The sequence below is a fragment of the Ursus maritimus genome, unplaced genomic scaffold (assembly GCF_017311325.1).
Source record: "Ursus maritimus isolate PB19 unplaced genomic scaffold, ASM1731132v1 scaffold_30, whole genome shotgun sequence".
Lineage (NCBI taxonomy): Eukaryota > Metazoa > Chordata > Mammalia > Carnivora > Ursidae > Ursus > Ursus maritimus.
Window position 1 is genome coordinate 7,581,848 of NW_024425564.1, and position 14,567 is coordinate 7,596,414.

The 14,567-nt window shown below is 38.7% G+C and overlaps 1 protein-coding gene and 1 long non-coding RNA gene across 2 annotated transcripts in view; one reads left to right on the forward strand and one right to left on the reverse strand.

The window, feature by feature from the left end:
- Positions 1-4,327: 4,327 nt before the first annotated feature.
- LOC103681945 overlaps positions 4,328-14,567 on the reverse strand; it is a 78,274-nt gene continuing 68,034 nt past the window's right edge. Inside the window, exon 5 of the long non-coding RNA XR_005838759.1 lies at positions 4,328-4,370. This is a non-coding gene — a long non-coding RNA (uncharacterized LOC103681945). The remainder of the gene's footprint in view (positions 4,371-14,567) is intronic.
- On the forward strand, positions 5,177-6,121 carry LOC103681997 (olfactory receptor 2W1-like). The gene has a single exon (XM_008711569.1). It carries the CDS (start codon positions 5,177-5,179, stop codon positions 6,119-6,121), a length of 945 nt encoding a protein of 314 aa, XP_008709791.1.

Consider the following 14,567-nt stretch of genomic DNA (forward strand, 5'->3'; position numbering starts at 1 on the left):
TTTGGGGGCTTCATCAAGATAAAAAGCTTCTGCACAGCAAAAGAAACAGTCAATAAAGCTAAGAGGCAACCCACAGAATGGAAGAAGATATTTGCAAATGATATATCAGATAAGGGACTGGCATTCAAGATCTATAAAGAACTTCTCAAATTCAACACCCAATGTACGCAAATAATGAATCATGGAACATTACATAAAAACTAAGGATGTACTGTATGGTGACTAACATAATAAAAAATTATTATAAAAAAATAAAATAAATAAAAAACTCAACACCCAAAAAACAAATTACCCACTCAAGAAATGGGCAGAAGGCATGAACAGACACTTATCCAAAGAAGAGATACAAATGGCTAACAGACACATGAAAAAATATTCCACATCACTAGCCATCAGGGAAATACAAATCAAAACCACAATGAGATACCACCTTACACCAGTTAGAATGGCTAAAATTAACAAGGCAGGAATAACAAGTGTTGGTGAGGATATGGAGAAAGGGGAACCCTCTTGCACTGTGGTGGGAATGCAAACTGGTACAGCCACTCTGGAAAACAGTATGGAGTTTCCTCAAAAAGTTAAAAATAGAGCTACCCTATGACCCAGCAATTGCACACTACTAGGTATTTACCCCAAAGATACAGATGTAGTGAAAAAAAAGGGCACATGCACCCCAATGTTCATAGCAGCAATGTCCACAATAGCCAAACTGTGGAAGGAGCTGAGATGCCCTTCAACAGATGAACGGATAAAGAAGATGTGGTCCATATATATATATACAATGGAATATTACTCAGCCATCAGAAACGATGAATACCCACCATTTGCATTGACATAGATAGAACTGGAGGGGGTTATGCTAAGTGAAATAAGTCAATCAGAGAAAGACAATTACCAGATGGTCACTCATATGTGGAACAAAGGAATATCACAGAGGACCACAGGGAAAGGGAGGGAAAACTGAATGGGATAAAATCAGAGAAGGAGACAAATCATGAGAGACTCTGGACTCCGGGAATGAAACTGAGGGTTACAGAAGTTAGGAGGTGGGGGATGGAGTAACTGGGTAATGGGTACTAAGGAGGGCATGTGTATTGATAAGCACTGGGTGTTATATGCAACTAATGAATCACTGAACACTACATTAAAATCTAATGATGTGCTATAGGTTGGCTAATTGAACATAATAAAAAATAAATAAATTTTAAAAATAGCAAGTGTTTTGTTTACTGTAAAAATAACACCTACATAATTGCTTATATTTCTCCAACTTGACCAATGTCTTACCCACTGGAAAAAAAAGTTCAATTAAATCTGTTAAATTTATAGATACGGTTTAAATTATATTTTTAACCTTCAACAGTAAATTTAATACATAATAACAGTCAACTCTGAAATTAGTTTTCATGGAGGAAATCTTTAAGGAAAAAAAAAGAATAAAAGACAAAATGAAACCCAAATCTTAAAGGAAGCTTTCCTAAAATGGTTGTTTGGATAACCCTCTGACCATACTGTAAGATCTGTTAATCACCTCTGTGGGACACTAGTCCCCAGGGTCTATACCACATTAACACACTAGCCTTTAGAGTCCTACATAAACACTTCTTGCAGCACACAGAGACCAGGGGAGGACTCTCCTGGTTTAACTGGGCAGAGATCCACCCACAAATGTGTCCAACAGGAGTGCACATGAAAAGACTACACATATCCCATCAAAAATGCATTTAACAAACCAAATTCGTCAACTTTTCCACCAGTCCCACAAATGGTTTTTCTCCAGCATCCACGTGAAATAGACTTCACTGAATCTTAGTTCAGCTGCTGCATTCAGTGCAAATGTGATCATGGTGTTAGTACAGGACAGTGGTGGCCAATCAGTATTTCATGGACTCACTGACTTGCCAAACAAGAATCCTTCTGATTACCCGTGAAATGAAGGCTCGTCATCGTGGGAACATGGATACCACCGGATGAGAACAAAACAGCTGTGAATTCTTCCCTCCTCAAATGTAAATATGTTCTAATTTTCTTCTCATCTTCTCTCCACATCATTCTGGACACTGAAATTATGCTTAAATATATCTGCTTCATTTCCTACATTTCATTGAACAAAGTTACATGCAAATTCATGCTATACTATTAGCAACTGGATTCTATATCGTGAAAAATGAAAACCTGTTTCCGTGAAAATACTGATGCCACTTTCTCGACATCTGTTACTTCTGCTTGTGCTCTGTAGTTTTTATATCACGTCCACGCTTAAATTAAAATTACAATAATAGCTAAAATTTGAGACCAAGGCTTTGAAAAGTCCTATGTTTGGACTCACAACATAAAATTACAAAGTGTAATTTCAGGCTTCACACTTCCAATAAGGATACCTGGGTTCTTAAGAGACCAAAGCTGACACTGAGCTGGTAATGTATTTCACCTGCTAAACCTAGCTAACATCTGTTTTAGGAACTGCATGTGCATCATGGATGCTCACAGCCTTCTCCAGTGGAATAGCACACCTGCAGTACTGTGTTGATCTCTCAACTCACTAATGGAAGGCATTCAATAAACCATGGTAAGTCCATGGATAGAAACCAGAAAAGCATGGTAATTAAACATCATACAGTGTTAGGAAGAGCTGACAACCATCAAGCACTTAGTCTGGGAACATAAAGCTAAGGGTATGTTTGATAATAGCTTCTAATATTAAATGAAACTCAAGTTTAAGGAGTCAAACTAAACAATGTTGTCTAGAGATGCACATTTGAGTAATAAAATTTAAAAACCAAGGAGGTTACAATAAACAGGATAGGGATACTTCGGGAGACAGGGTGGGTGATGATCTGACGAGTCATGAACAGAAGCTCCTACGGTGGTAGGATTCTATTTCTTGATGCACATGTTAGTTACAAGAATATCCACCTTAACTCATCAAGCTTTGGCTTTTTTCTTTTATTGTGTAACAAAACTGGTTTTTTAATAACAAAGCCATGTTGAATTGACTTAGTCCATGTTATTTCCAGAATAAAGACAAAGAGCCAATGCTCTGTTAAAGAGGCATCTCTCACTCCCATAAGGAGTCAGAGGCACAGATGAAAGGACAGCTACGAAGCTCTGAAAACAGGAGTCGTGTGAATATTCTGTGGAAGACCTCCTTCAGGGGCAGAAGGCTGGATCGTGCTTTCTGAGTCTATTTCAACTCTAAAATTCTATGGCCTTTTAATTCCCAACACTATCCCAACCTTACGTGGTCAAAGAATACTGAGTGCATTTTGTAATCAACCATGTTGGGAGCTAAGTCCTCTGTCCTCTCCTGCCTCTGGGTTTATCGGTTCAGTATGTACATCTTGCTTGTGGGCCCTTTTGTGTACATGAGTGTCTGTGCATTTAAAAGTTATGTCAATGTAAAATTGTAAGCATTCCAGTTTAGTTCTAGACCATCATAAAATCAGCAGTGTGAAAAATGAAGACGGGAAGGAGTGAGAAGAATACTAATAATTTGTGGGTTGGTGAATACAATTTTTAATTTTGAGGATTAAATATGAACCAAGCACTGTTGCTAGTGTTATCACAAATACTAATCTTCACCACCTCTCTTGCAGGATATTATTATCATCACTGAACATATAGAGAACCTGGTGTATAAACAGTTTACAAAACTGCCCAGGGACACATTACCTCCTAGTAGTGAAGCTGCAATTTGACACCACGCTCTGAGTCCAGAATTTGCACTATGCTCAATTTAGCTGACATCCAACCACAAAAAAATCTTCATATTCATAAATTAAATTAAATTTCCATTTTGAGAAATAATACATCCCTATCTCATACTACTTGGTAATAACAGTTCCTTCTTCATGATTGTAACATTATCATGTTTTAATTGAACTGCTTGGAACAATGATATACTGTAGGTAATTTACCTTATTTACTGTAACTGCAGCAAATAAATTTATTATATCTTGGCTCCAAACCCACTACGAATACAAAGACCCCTAGTTCTGAGGTTCATGGTCAGATATTATATGAAAAAAATTATAAACCAAAAGAACAGAAACTAAAAAAATTAAAATTAATTCAGTAATAAAATATTCCATCTATTTAATGATAAAGTATTCACAAATAGTGAAATATATGTCTTCTTTATCTCTTTTCAGTAATCTTTCAGAAGTGAAATAAGATTTTATCAATAGGGTTCCAAAGCAACCAGAGGATTGAATCCTATGATTGTTAATTTCCATGTGGAAAAACAACACAATAATCATTTAAATAGCTGCTTTTTGTTCAAGTAACCTACCTTGTTACTTTTGCTGAATGGCCAGAAGAGTAGAGGCTAACATAGGTGGTTGATGTGGGTTTGTGATAGCCAAATGTTTCTGAAATTAAAAGTTCAATTTTTTACTCTGTGACAAGACAGTAAGGATATTTAAACGGTGTAATAGCAGTCATGAAAGGTATTCAAAGAAACACATGGCCTCTGTACATGGAAATGAAGGTCAACAGGAAAGATTATATTTCCTGGCACCCAAATCACATGTAACAAAAAAGGGCATTATGGTGGAGAACACTAAAATTGATACAGGAACAGCAGTGTCTGCAAAGATGAAGAGGAGGGGAAACATGAAGAGGATGTTGGTGGTGATGGAGATTACAACAGCTGGAATGCGTACATTTGGAAGTGAATATGAAAAGGGATCCTACTACCAAATGGTGAAGTTTATCTCAGGAAAATGGATCATTTAGCTTTTTACCCCAAACTCCACCACTTTGATAAGGGAAAAAATTGTCATGATAGAGTGATACTTATCCCATACATTTAAGCAGGACAACTCCTCAAAATATATCGCATTCTTAAAGTATATCATTAACACAGGGGTTTAGTAGCTTTCCAAGTACATAGAACTATAGGTGTCATGGCTTATTAAGCCCTTTCCATGACTTACAATTCATGTGATTGGGTTACCATGTTATTTTATAACCACTCTAGTTATGAGTAAACATGGAGAGGGAAATATTGGACAATTAACACAGGAAAATATTAATAGAAGTGTTCCAAACGGGAGAGAGCAAAAAACAACTGCATCTGGGATACTCATGGCAAAGTACAGAGATTTTTATTTCTGCCTAGAGCTGATGCTATTTTGATTACCGTGGTTTGTCTCCTAGACTTTCCTAAGGAGCCATGGACACAAACAATGGAAGTTCCACTACGGATTTCATCCTGCTGGGGTTTTCTGATCGACCCCAACTGGAACGCATCATCTCTGGGCTTGTCTTCATCTTCTACATTGTGACTCTGGTAGGAAACACAACCATCATTCTTGTATCTTACCTAGACGCCCAGCTCCACACTCCCATGTATTTCTTCTTATCCAATTTGTCTTTTTTGGATCTCTGCTATGCAACTAGCATTGTCCCCCAGATGCTGGTGAATCTATGGGGTCCAACAAGGTCTATTACCTATGGAGGGTGTGTGCTCCAGTTCTTCTTTGCCCTTGACCTGGGATCTGCTGAATGTCTTCTCTTGGCTGTGATGGCCTATGACCGCTATGCTGCTGTCTGTCAACCTCTTCACTACACAGTGATAATGCACCCTCAGCTTTGCCAGAAGATGGTGCTCACCGCCTGGCTGGGTGGCCTTGGCAGTGCCTTAACTGTTTGCTCCTTAACTTTGAAGTTGCCCAGATGTGGGCACCCAGAGGTGGATAATTTTTTCTGTGAGATGCCAGCATTGATCAAGATGGCTTGTGTCTACTCAAAAGTAATTGAGATCACTGTATTTGCTCTTGGAGTGGTATTTCTTCTAGCACCTATATCACTAATTCTCATCTCATACGGATTTATCACTCAAGCAGTTGTGAGGATCAAATCAGAGGCAAGGTGGCGTAAGGTCCTTAATACATGTGGCTCCCACCTCACAGTAGTAACTCTGTTTTATGGAACAATCATCTACATGTACATGAAGCCACAGAATAGCACATCCCAAGATGAGGGGAAGTTCCTTTCTCTCTTTTACACGATCATCACACCCACCCTTAACCCTCTGATCTACACTTTAAGAAACAAAGATGTGAAGAGCGCAGTAAAGAGAATAATGTGTGTAGAAAAATGGTCAGCGAAGTCATGAGTTAGAGGAAAGAGAGCAAGGAAATAATATAGACCTTTACCAACAGAAGATGAATCAACTCAGTTATGCAAAGAGTATTTATTGGGAGTTTAACACATACCAAGAATTGCACTAGGTACTGAGTTTCTAAATAAGTAGAAAGAAGACAAAAATTATGAGATAAAGATACAGATACATAAAAAAACTGCAATCCATATAATTAGAGAACTTCAAGATTTATCAGGGGTTGGGGCACCTGGGTGGCTCAGTCAGTTAAGTGTCTGCCTTCGGCTCAGATCATGATCCCAAGGCCCTGGGATCAACCCCTAATAGGGCTCCTTGCTCAGTGAGGAGTCTGCTTTTCCCCCTCCTTCCAACTCATGCTCTCTCTCTCACTATCTCTGTCTCTCTCAAATATTTTTTTTTAAAAAAGATTAATAAGGTTCTCAGACAAGTAAACACATAATTATAAAATGTGAATAAGCACAGTAATAGAGATAAGTACAACATACTAAGTAAATGTTTTGGAAGGAAACTTATTTTAATGTAGGCTTGCACTGGACCCACCCTGATTTCTTTCTTCCCAGAATTGCCACTTTCAGGGGAAACAACACTCCCTTTCATGGCCCTGATACTGCCAGCAGGGCCCCTGTGCTGGAGAGCAACTACCCCCCAATATCCATTTCACAATCAACTTCTAGTTTTAACGGAGCACAGGGTCCCATGCTGCATATCACATTTCTTTTTTTTTTTTTCTTGGTGGAAAATGTGTTTTGTTTTTTTTAAATTTGTTATTATGTTATGTTAGTCACCATACAGTACATCATTAGTTTTTGATGTAGTGCTCCATGATTCATTGTTTGCCTGTAACACCCAGTGCGCCATGCAATATGTACCGTCTTTAATACCCATCACTGGCCTATCCCAATCTCCCACCCCCCTTTCCTCTGACACCCTCAGTTTGTTTCGCAGAGTCCATAGTCTCTCGTGGTTCATTCCCCCTTCTATTTACCCCCCTCATTCTTCCCTTCCTTCTCCTACCAATCTCCCTGCTATTCCTTATGTTCAATAAATGAGTGAAACTACATGATAATTTTCTTTCTCTGCTTGACTTATTTCACTTAGCATAATCTCCTCCAGTCCTGCCCATGTTGCTTCAAATGTTGGGTAATCGTTCTTTTTGATGGCTGAGTAATATCCCATTGCATATATGGACCACATCTTCTTAAACCAGTCATCTGTTGAAGGGCACCTCGGCTCCTTCCACAGTTTAGCTATTGTGGACAATGCTGCTATGAACATTGGGGTGTATAAGGCCCTTCTCTTCACTATGTCTGTATCTTTGTGGTAAATACCCAGTAGTGCAATTGCTGGCTCATAGGATACCTCTATTTTTAACTTTTTAAGGGACCTCCACACTGTTTTCCAAAGTGGCTGTACCAACTTGCATTCCCACCAACAGTGTAAGAGGGATCCCCCTTCTCCACATCCTCTTCAACATCTGTTGTTTCTTGCCTTGTCCATTTTTGCCATTCTAACTGGCGTAAGGTGGTATTTCAATATGGTTTTGATTTTAATTTCCCTGATGGCTGACTTCTTTTATAATAATTTTTTATTATGTTATGTTAGTCACCATACAATATATCCTTAGTTTTTGATTTAGTGTTCCATGATTCATTATTTGCACATAACACCCAGTGCACCATACAATATGTGCCCTCCTTAATACCCATCACCGGCCTATCCCGACTTTGAGAAGTTCTTTATAGATCCTGGATACCAGCCTTTTATCTGTAGTGTCATTTACAAATATCTTCTCCCATTCTGTAGGTTGCCTCTTTCTTTTGATGACTGTTTCCTTTGCTGTCTAGAAACTTTTATCTCGATGAAGTCCCAACAGTTCATTTTTTCTTTTGGTTCTCTTGCCTTTGGAGACACGTCATGAAAGAAGATGCTGTGGCTGATGTCGAAGAGGTTACTGCCTATGCTCTCCTCTACGATTTTGATGGATTCCTGTCTCACATCGAGGTCTTTCATCCATTTGGAATTTACCTTTGTGTATGGTGTGAGAGAGTGGTCAAGTTTCATTCTTTTGCATGTAGCTGTCCAATTTTCCCAGCACCATTTATTGAAGAGACTGTCTTTTTTCCATCGGATGTTTTTTCCTGCTTTGTCAAAGATTAGTTGCCCAAAGAGCTGAGGGTCCATTTCTGGAGTCTCTATACTGTTCCATTGGGCTATGTGTCTGTTTTTGTGCCAGTACCATGCTGTCTTGGTGATCACAACTTTGCAGTATATCTTGAAATCAGGTAATGTGATGACCCCAGCTTTGTTTTTCCTTTCAATATTGCCTTGGCGATTCAGGGTCTTTTCTGGTTCCACACAAATTTTAGGATAGTTTGTTCCAGCTCTTTGAAAAATGTCATTGGTATTTTGATCGGGACGGCATTGGAAGTGTAGATTGCCCTGGGTAGCAAAGACATTTTAACTATGTTTATTCTTCTGATCCATGAGCATGGAATGTTTTTCCATCTTTTTGTGTCTTCTTCAATGTCTTTCATCAGTGTTCTGTAGTTTGTAGAATATAGATCCTTTACCTCTCTGGTTAAGTTAATTCCGAGATACCTTATGATTTTTGGTGCTATTGTAAATGCAATCAATCCCCTAATTTCTCTTTCTACAGTTACACTGTTAGTGTAGAGAAATGCAACTTATTTCTGTGCATTGATTTTGTATCCTGCCACATTACTGAATTGTTCTATGAGTTCTAGTAATTTGGGGGTGGAGTCTTTTAGGTTTTCCATATAAAGTGTCATGTCATCTGCAAAGAGAGAGAGTTTGACTTCTTCTTTGCAATTTGAATACCTTTTATTCTTTTTTGTTGTCTGATTGCTGTTGCTAGGACTTCTAGTACTATGTTGAACAATAATGGTAAGAGTGGGCATCCTTGTCGTGTTCCTGATCTTAAGGGAAAGGCTTCCAGCTTTTCCCCATTGAGAATGATATTTGCTGTAGGCTTTTCATAGATGGTTTTTATGAGATTGAGGAATGTACCCTCTATCCCTCCACTCTGAAGGGTTTTAATCAGGAAAGGATGCTGTATTTTGTCAAATGCTTTTTCTGCATCTATTGAGAGGATCTATGGTTCTTGACTCTTTTCTTGTTGATATAATCTATCACACTGATAGATTTGTGGATGTTGAACCACCCTTGCATCCCAGGGATGAATCCCACTTAGTCATGATGGATAATCCTTTTAATGTACTGTTGGGTCCTATTAGCTAGGATCTGGTTGAGAATTTTGGCATCCATATTCATCAGGGATATTGGTCTGTAATTCTCCTTTTTGATGGGATCTTTGCCCGGGTTTGGGATCAAGGTAATACGGGCCTCACAGAATAAGTTTGGTAGTTTTCCTTCTGTTTCTATTTTTTGAAACAACTTCAGAATAGGTATTATTTCTTCTTTGAATGTCTGGTAGAATTCCCCAGGGAATCTGTCAGGCCCTGGACTCTTGTTTTTGGGGGAGGTTTCTGATCACTGCTTTAATCTCTTCATGATTAATTGGTCTGTTTAGATCATCAATTTCTTCCTGTTTCAGTCTTGGTAGTTTATAGGTTTCCAGGAAGGCATCCATTTCTTCCAGGTTGTTTAATTTATTGGCATATAGTTGTTGATAATAGTTTCTAATGACTTTTTCTGTATCCTTGGTGTTGGTCGTGATCTCTCCCCTTTCATTCATAATTTTATTAATTTGGGTCCTTTCTCTATTCTTTTGAATAAGTCTGGCCAGTGGCTTATCAATTTTATTTATTCTTTCAAAGAACCAGCTTCTAGTTCTGTTGATCTGCTCTACTGTGCTGCTGGTTTCTAATTCATTGATCTCTGCTCTAATTTTGATCAGTTGCCTTCTTGTGTGTGGGTTAGGCCTATTCTTCTGTTCCAACTCCAGCTTCTTAAGATGAGAATATGAGGACTGCATTTTAGATTGTTCTATTCTTTTGAGTGAGGTTTGGATGGCTATGTTCATAGCAGCATTGTCCACAATAGCTAAACTGTGGAAGGAGCCTAGATGACCTTCAACAGACAAATGGATAAAAAAGATGTGGTCCATATATGCAACGGGATATTACTCAGCCATCAGAAAGAACGATTACCCAACATTTGCAGCAACATGGACGGGACTGGAGGAGATAATGCTAAGTGAAATAAGTCAAACAGAGAAAGGCAATTATCATATAGTTTCATTCATTTGTGGAACATAAGGAATAGCAGGGAGATCGGTAGGAGAAGGAAGGGAAGAAGGAAGGGGGGGTAAACAGAAGGCGGGATGAACCACAAGAAACTATGGACTCTGGGAAACAAACTAAGGGTTTCAGAGGGGAGGTGGGTGGGGAATTGGGCTAGGCCGGTGATGGGTATTAAGGAGGGCATGCATTGCATGGAGCACTGGGTGTTACAGGCAAACAATGAATCATGGAACACTACATCAAAAACTAATGATGTACTGTATGGTGACTAACATAATAAAAAATTTGAAAATAATAATAATAATAATAATGATAATATAAAGGGGACTCATTTTGAACCTGAGGACACCTCCAGATTGAAAGTGAGGGGATAGAGAACCATTTATCATGCCTACAGACATCAAAAGAAAGCTGGGGTAGCAATTCTCATTATCAGACAAATTAGATTTTAAACCAAAGACTGTAGTAAGAAATGTAAAGGGACACTACATCATCCTTAAAGGGTCTATCCAACAGGGAGATCTAACAATTGTCAATATTTATGCCCCCAACATGCAAACAGCCAACTACATAAGCCAGCTGTTAACCAAAATAAGGAATCAAACTGATGATAAAACATTAATAGTAGGAGGCCTTAACACTCCTCTCACAGAAATAGATATATCATGTAAGCAGAAGATCAACAAAGAAACAAGAGCTTTGAATGACACAAGGGACCAGATGGACTTCATAGATATATACAGAACATTCCACCCTAAAACAACAGAATACTCATTCTTCTCAAGTACACATGGAAGTTTCTCCAGAACAGACTATATACTGGGTCACAAATCAGGTCTCAACTGATACCAAAAGATTGAGATTATTTCCTGCATGTTATCAGACCACAATGCTTTGAAACTGGACCTCAATCACAAGAAAAAAATCGTTCTGCTAAAGAACGATTGGGTCAACAAGGAAATTAAAGAAGAACTTAAACAATTCATGGAAACTTGAGAATGAAAACATATTGGTCCAAAACTAATGGGATACTGCAAAGGCGGTCCTAAGGAGGAAATACATGGCCATTCAAGCCTCTCTCAAAAAAGTTGAAAAATCCCAAATGCACAAGCTAACATTAACCTAAAGGATCTGGAGAAAGAACAGCAAATAAAACCTAAACCAACCTGGAGAACAGAAATAATAAAGATTAGAGCAGAGATCAATAAAATAGAACCAGAAAAACCAGAGAGTAGATCAATGAAACTAGAAGCTGGTCCTTTGAAAGAATTAATCAATAAAGCTCTGGCCAGACTTATCCAAAAGAAAAGAGAAAGCATACAAAAAATAAAATTATAAATGGAAGAGGAGAGATCATGACTAACAGCAAGGAAATAGAAACAATTATTAGAAATTATAACCAACAACTATATGCCAACAAAATAAGCAACCTGGAAGAAATGGATGCCTTCCTGGAAACTTAAAATTACCAAGACTGAAACAGGAAGAAATAGACAATCTGAGTAGACCAATAACCAGTAACACAATTAAAGCAGTAATCAAACACCTCTCCCAAAAAAGAGCCCAGGGCCTGATGGCTTCCCAGGAGAATACTACCAAACATTTAAGGAAGAAATAATACCTATTCTACTGAAGCTGATCCAAAAACTAGAAACAGAAGGAAAACTTCCAAACTCATTCTATGAGGCCAACATTACCCTGATCCCAAGACCAGGCAAAGACCCCAGCCAAAGGAAGTATTACAGACCAATATCCCACATGAACATGGATGCCAAAATACCCAACAAGATCCTAGCCAATAGGATCCAACAGTACATTAAAAGGATTATTCATAATGACCAGCTGGGTTTTATGCGTGGGTTGCAAGGTTGATTCAACATTCCCAAATCAATCAACGTGATAGAGCATATCAATAAAAAAAAAAGACAAGGACCGTATAATCCTCTCAATTGATGCAGAAAAAGCATTGTACAAAATACAATACCCTCTCCTGATTAAAACTCTTTGGAGTGTAGGGATACAGGGAACATTCCTCAATTTCATAAAAACCATCTATGAAAAGCCCACAGTGAATATCCTTCTCAATGGGGAACTGCTGAATTTTTCCCTTAAGTTCAGGAACACGACAGGTATGCCCACTCTCACCACTATTCTTCAACATAGTGCTAGAAGTCCTAGCCTCAGCGATCAACAACAAAAAGAAATAAAAGGCATCCAAAATGGCAAAGAAGAAGTCACACTCTCTTTCTTCACAGATAACATGATACTTTATGTGGAAAACTCAAAAGACTCCACCCCAATATACTGGAACTCATACAGCAACTCAGCAACGTGGCAGGATACAAAATCAATGCACAGAAATCAGTTGCATTTCTATATGCTAACAATGTAACTGTAGAAAGAGAATAAACCTAACTAAAGAAGTAAAGATCTATACTCTAGAACCTACAGAATCTTATGAAAAAAATTGAGAAAGGCATAAAAAGATGGAGAAACATACCATGCTCATGGATTAGAAGAATAAACATTGTTAAAATATCTATCCTACCCAGAGCAATCTACACTTTCAATGCCATCCCCATTAAAGTACCATTGGCATTTTTCAGGGAGCTAGAACAAACAACCCTAAAATTCATATGGAACCAGAAAAGACCCCAAATCACCAAGAGGATGTTGAAAAAGAAAACCTTCAACAGATGACTGGATTAAGAAGTTGTGGTCCATATATACAATGGAATATTACTCAGCTATCAAAAAGAACGATTTCTCAACATTTGCTGCAACATGGACGGCACTGGAGGAGATAATGCTAAGTGAAATAAGTCAAGCAGAGAAAGACAATTATCATATGGTTTCTCTCATCTATGGAACATAAGAACTAGGAAGATCGGTAGTGGAAGATAGGGATAAAGAAAGGGGGGTAGGGGCGCCTGGGTGGCACAGCGGTTAAGCATCTGCCTTCGGCTCAGGGCGTGATCCCAGCGTTACGGGATCGAGCCCCACGTCAGGCTCCTCCACTATGAGCCTGCTTCTTCCTCTCCCACTCCCCCTGCTTGTGTTCCCTCTCTCGCTGGCTGTCTCTATCTCTGTCGAATAAATAAATAAAATCTTTTAAAAAAAAAAAAAAAGAAAGGGGGGTAATCAGAAGGGGGAATGAAGCATGAGAGACTATGGACTCTGAGAAACAAACTGAGGGCTTCAGGGGGGAGGGGAATGGGATAGGCTGGTGATGGGTAGTAAGGAGGGCACGTATTGCATGGTGCACTGGGTATTATACGCAACTAATGAATCATCAAACTTTACATCGGAAACCGGGAATGTATTGTATGGTGACTAACATAATATAATTTAAAAAAAAAGAGAAAGAAAAAGAAAACCAAAGCTGGGGGCATCACGTTGCCTGATTTCAAGCTATACTAAAAAGCTGTGATCACCAAGACAGCACAGTACTGGCACAAAAACAGACACATAGACCAATGGAACAGCATAGAGAGCCCAGAAATTGACCCTCCACTCTATGGTCAACTAATCCTTGACAAAACAGGAAAAAAGTATCCAATGGAAAAAAGACAGTGTCTTCAGTAAGTGGTACTGGGAAAACTGGAGAGTCACACGCAGAAGAATGAAACTGGATCATTCTCTAACACCATACACAAAGATAAACTCCAAATGGATGAAAGACCTCGATGTGAGACAGGAATCCATCAAAATCACAGAGGAGAACATAGGCTGTAACCTCTTCGACATCACTCACAGTAACTTCTTTCAAGACACGTCACCAGGGGCAAGGGAAACAAAAGCAAAAATGAACTTTGGGGACTTCGTCAAGATAAAAAGCTTCTGCACAGCCAAGGAAACAGTCAACAAAACTAAGAGGCAACTCATGGAATGGGAGAAGATATTTGCAAATGACATTACAGATAAAGGGCTGGTAACCAAGATCTATAACGAACTTCTCAAACTCAACACCCAAAACACAAATAACCCATTCAAGAAACGGGCAGAAGACATGAACAGACACTTCTCCAAAGAAGATATACAAATGGCTAACAGACATATGAAAAAAATGCTCAACATCTCTAGCCATCAGGGAAATACAAATGAAAACCACATGATATCCCACCTTACGCCAGGTAGAATTGCAAAAAATTAACAATGCAGGAAACAACAAATGTTGATGAGGATGTGGAGAAAGGGGAATCCTCTTACACTGTTGG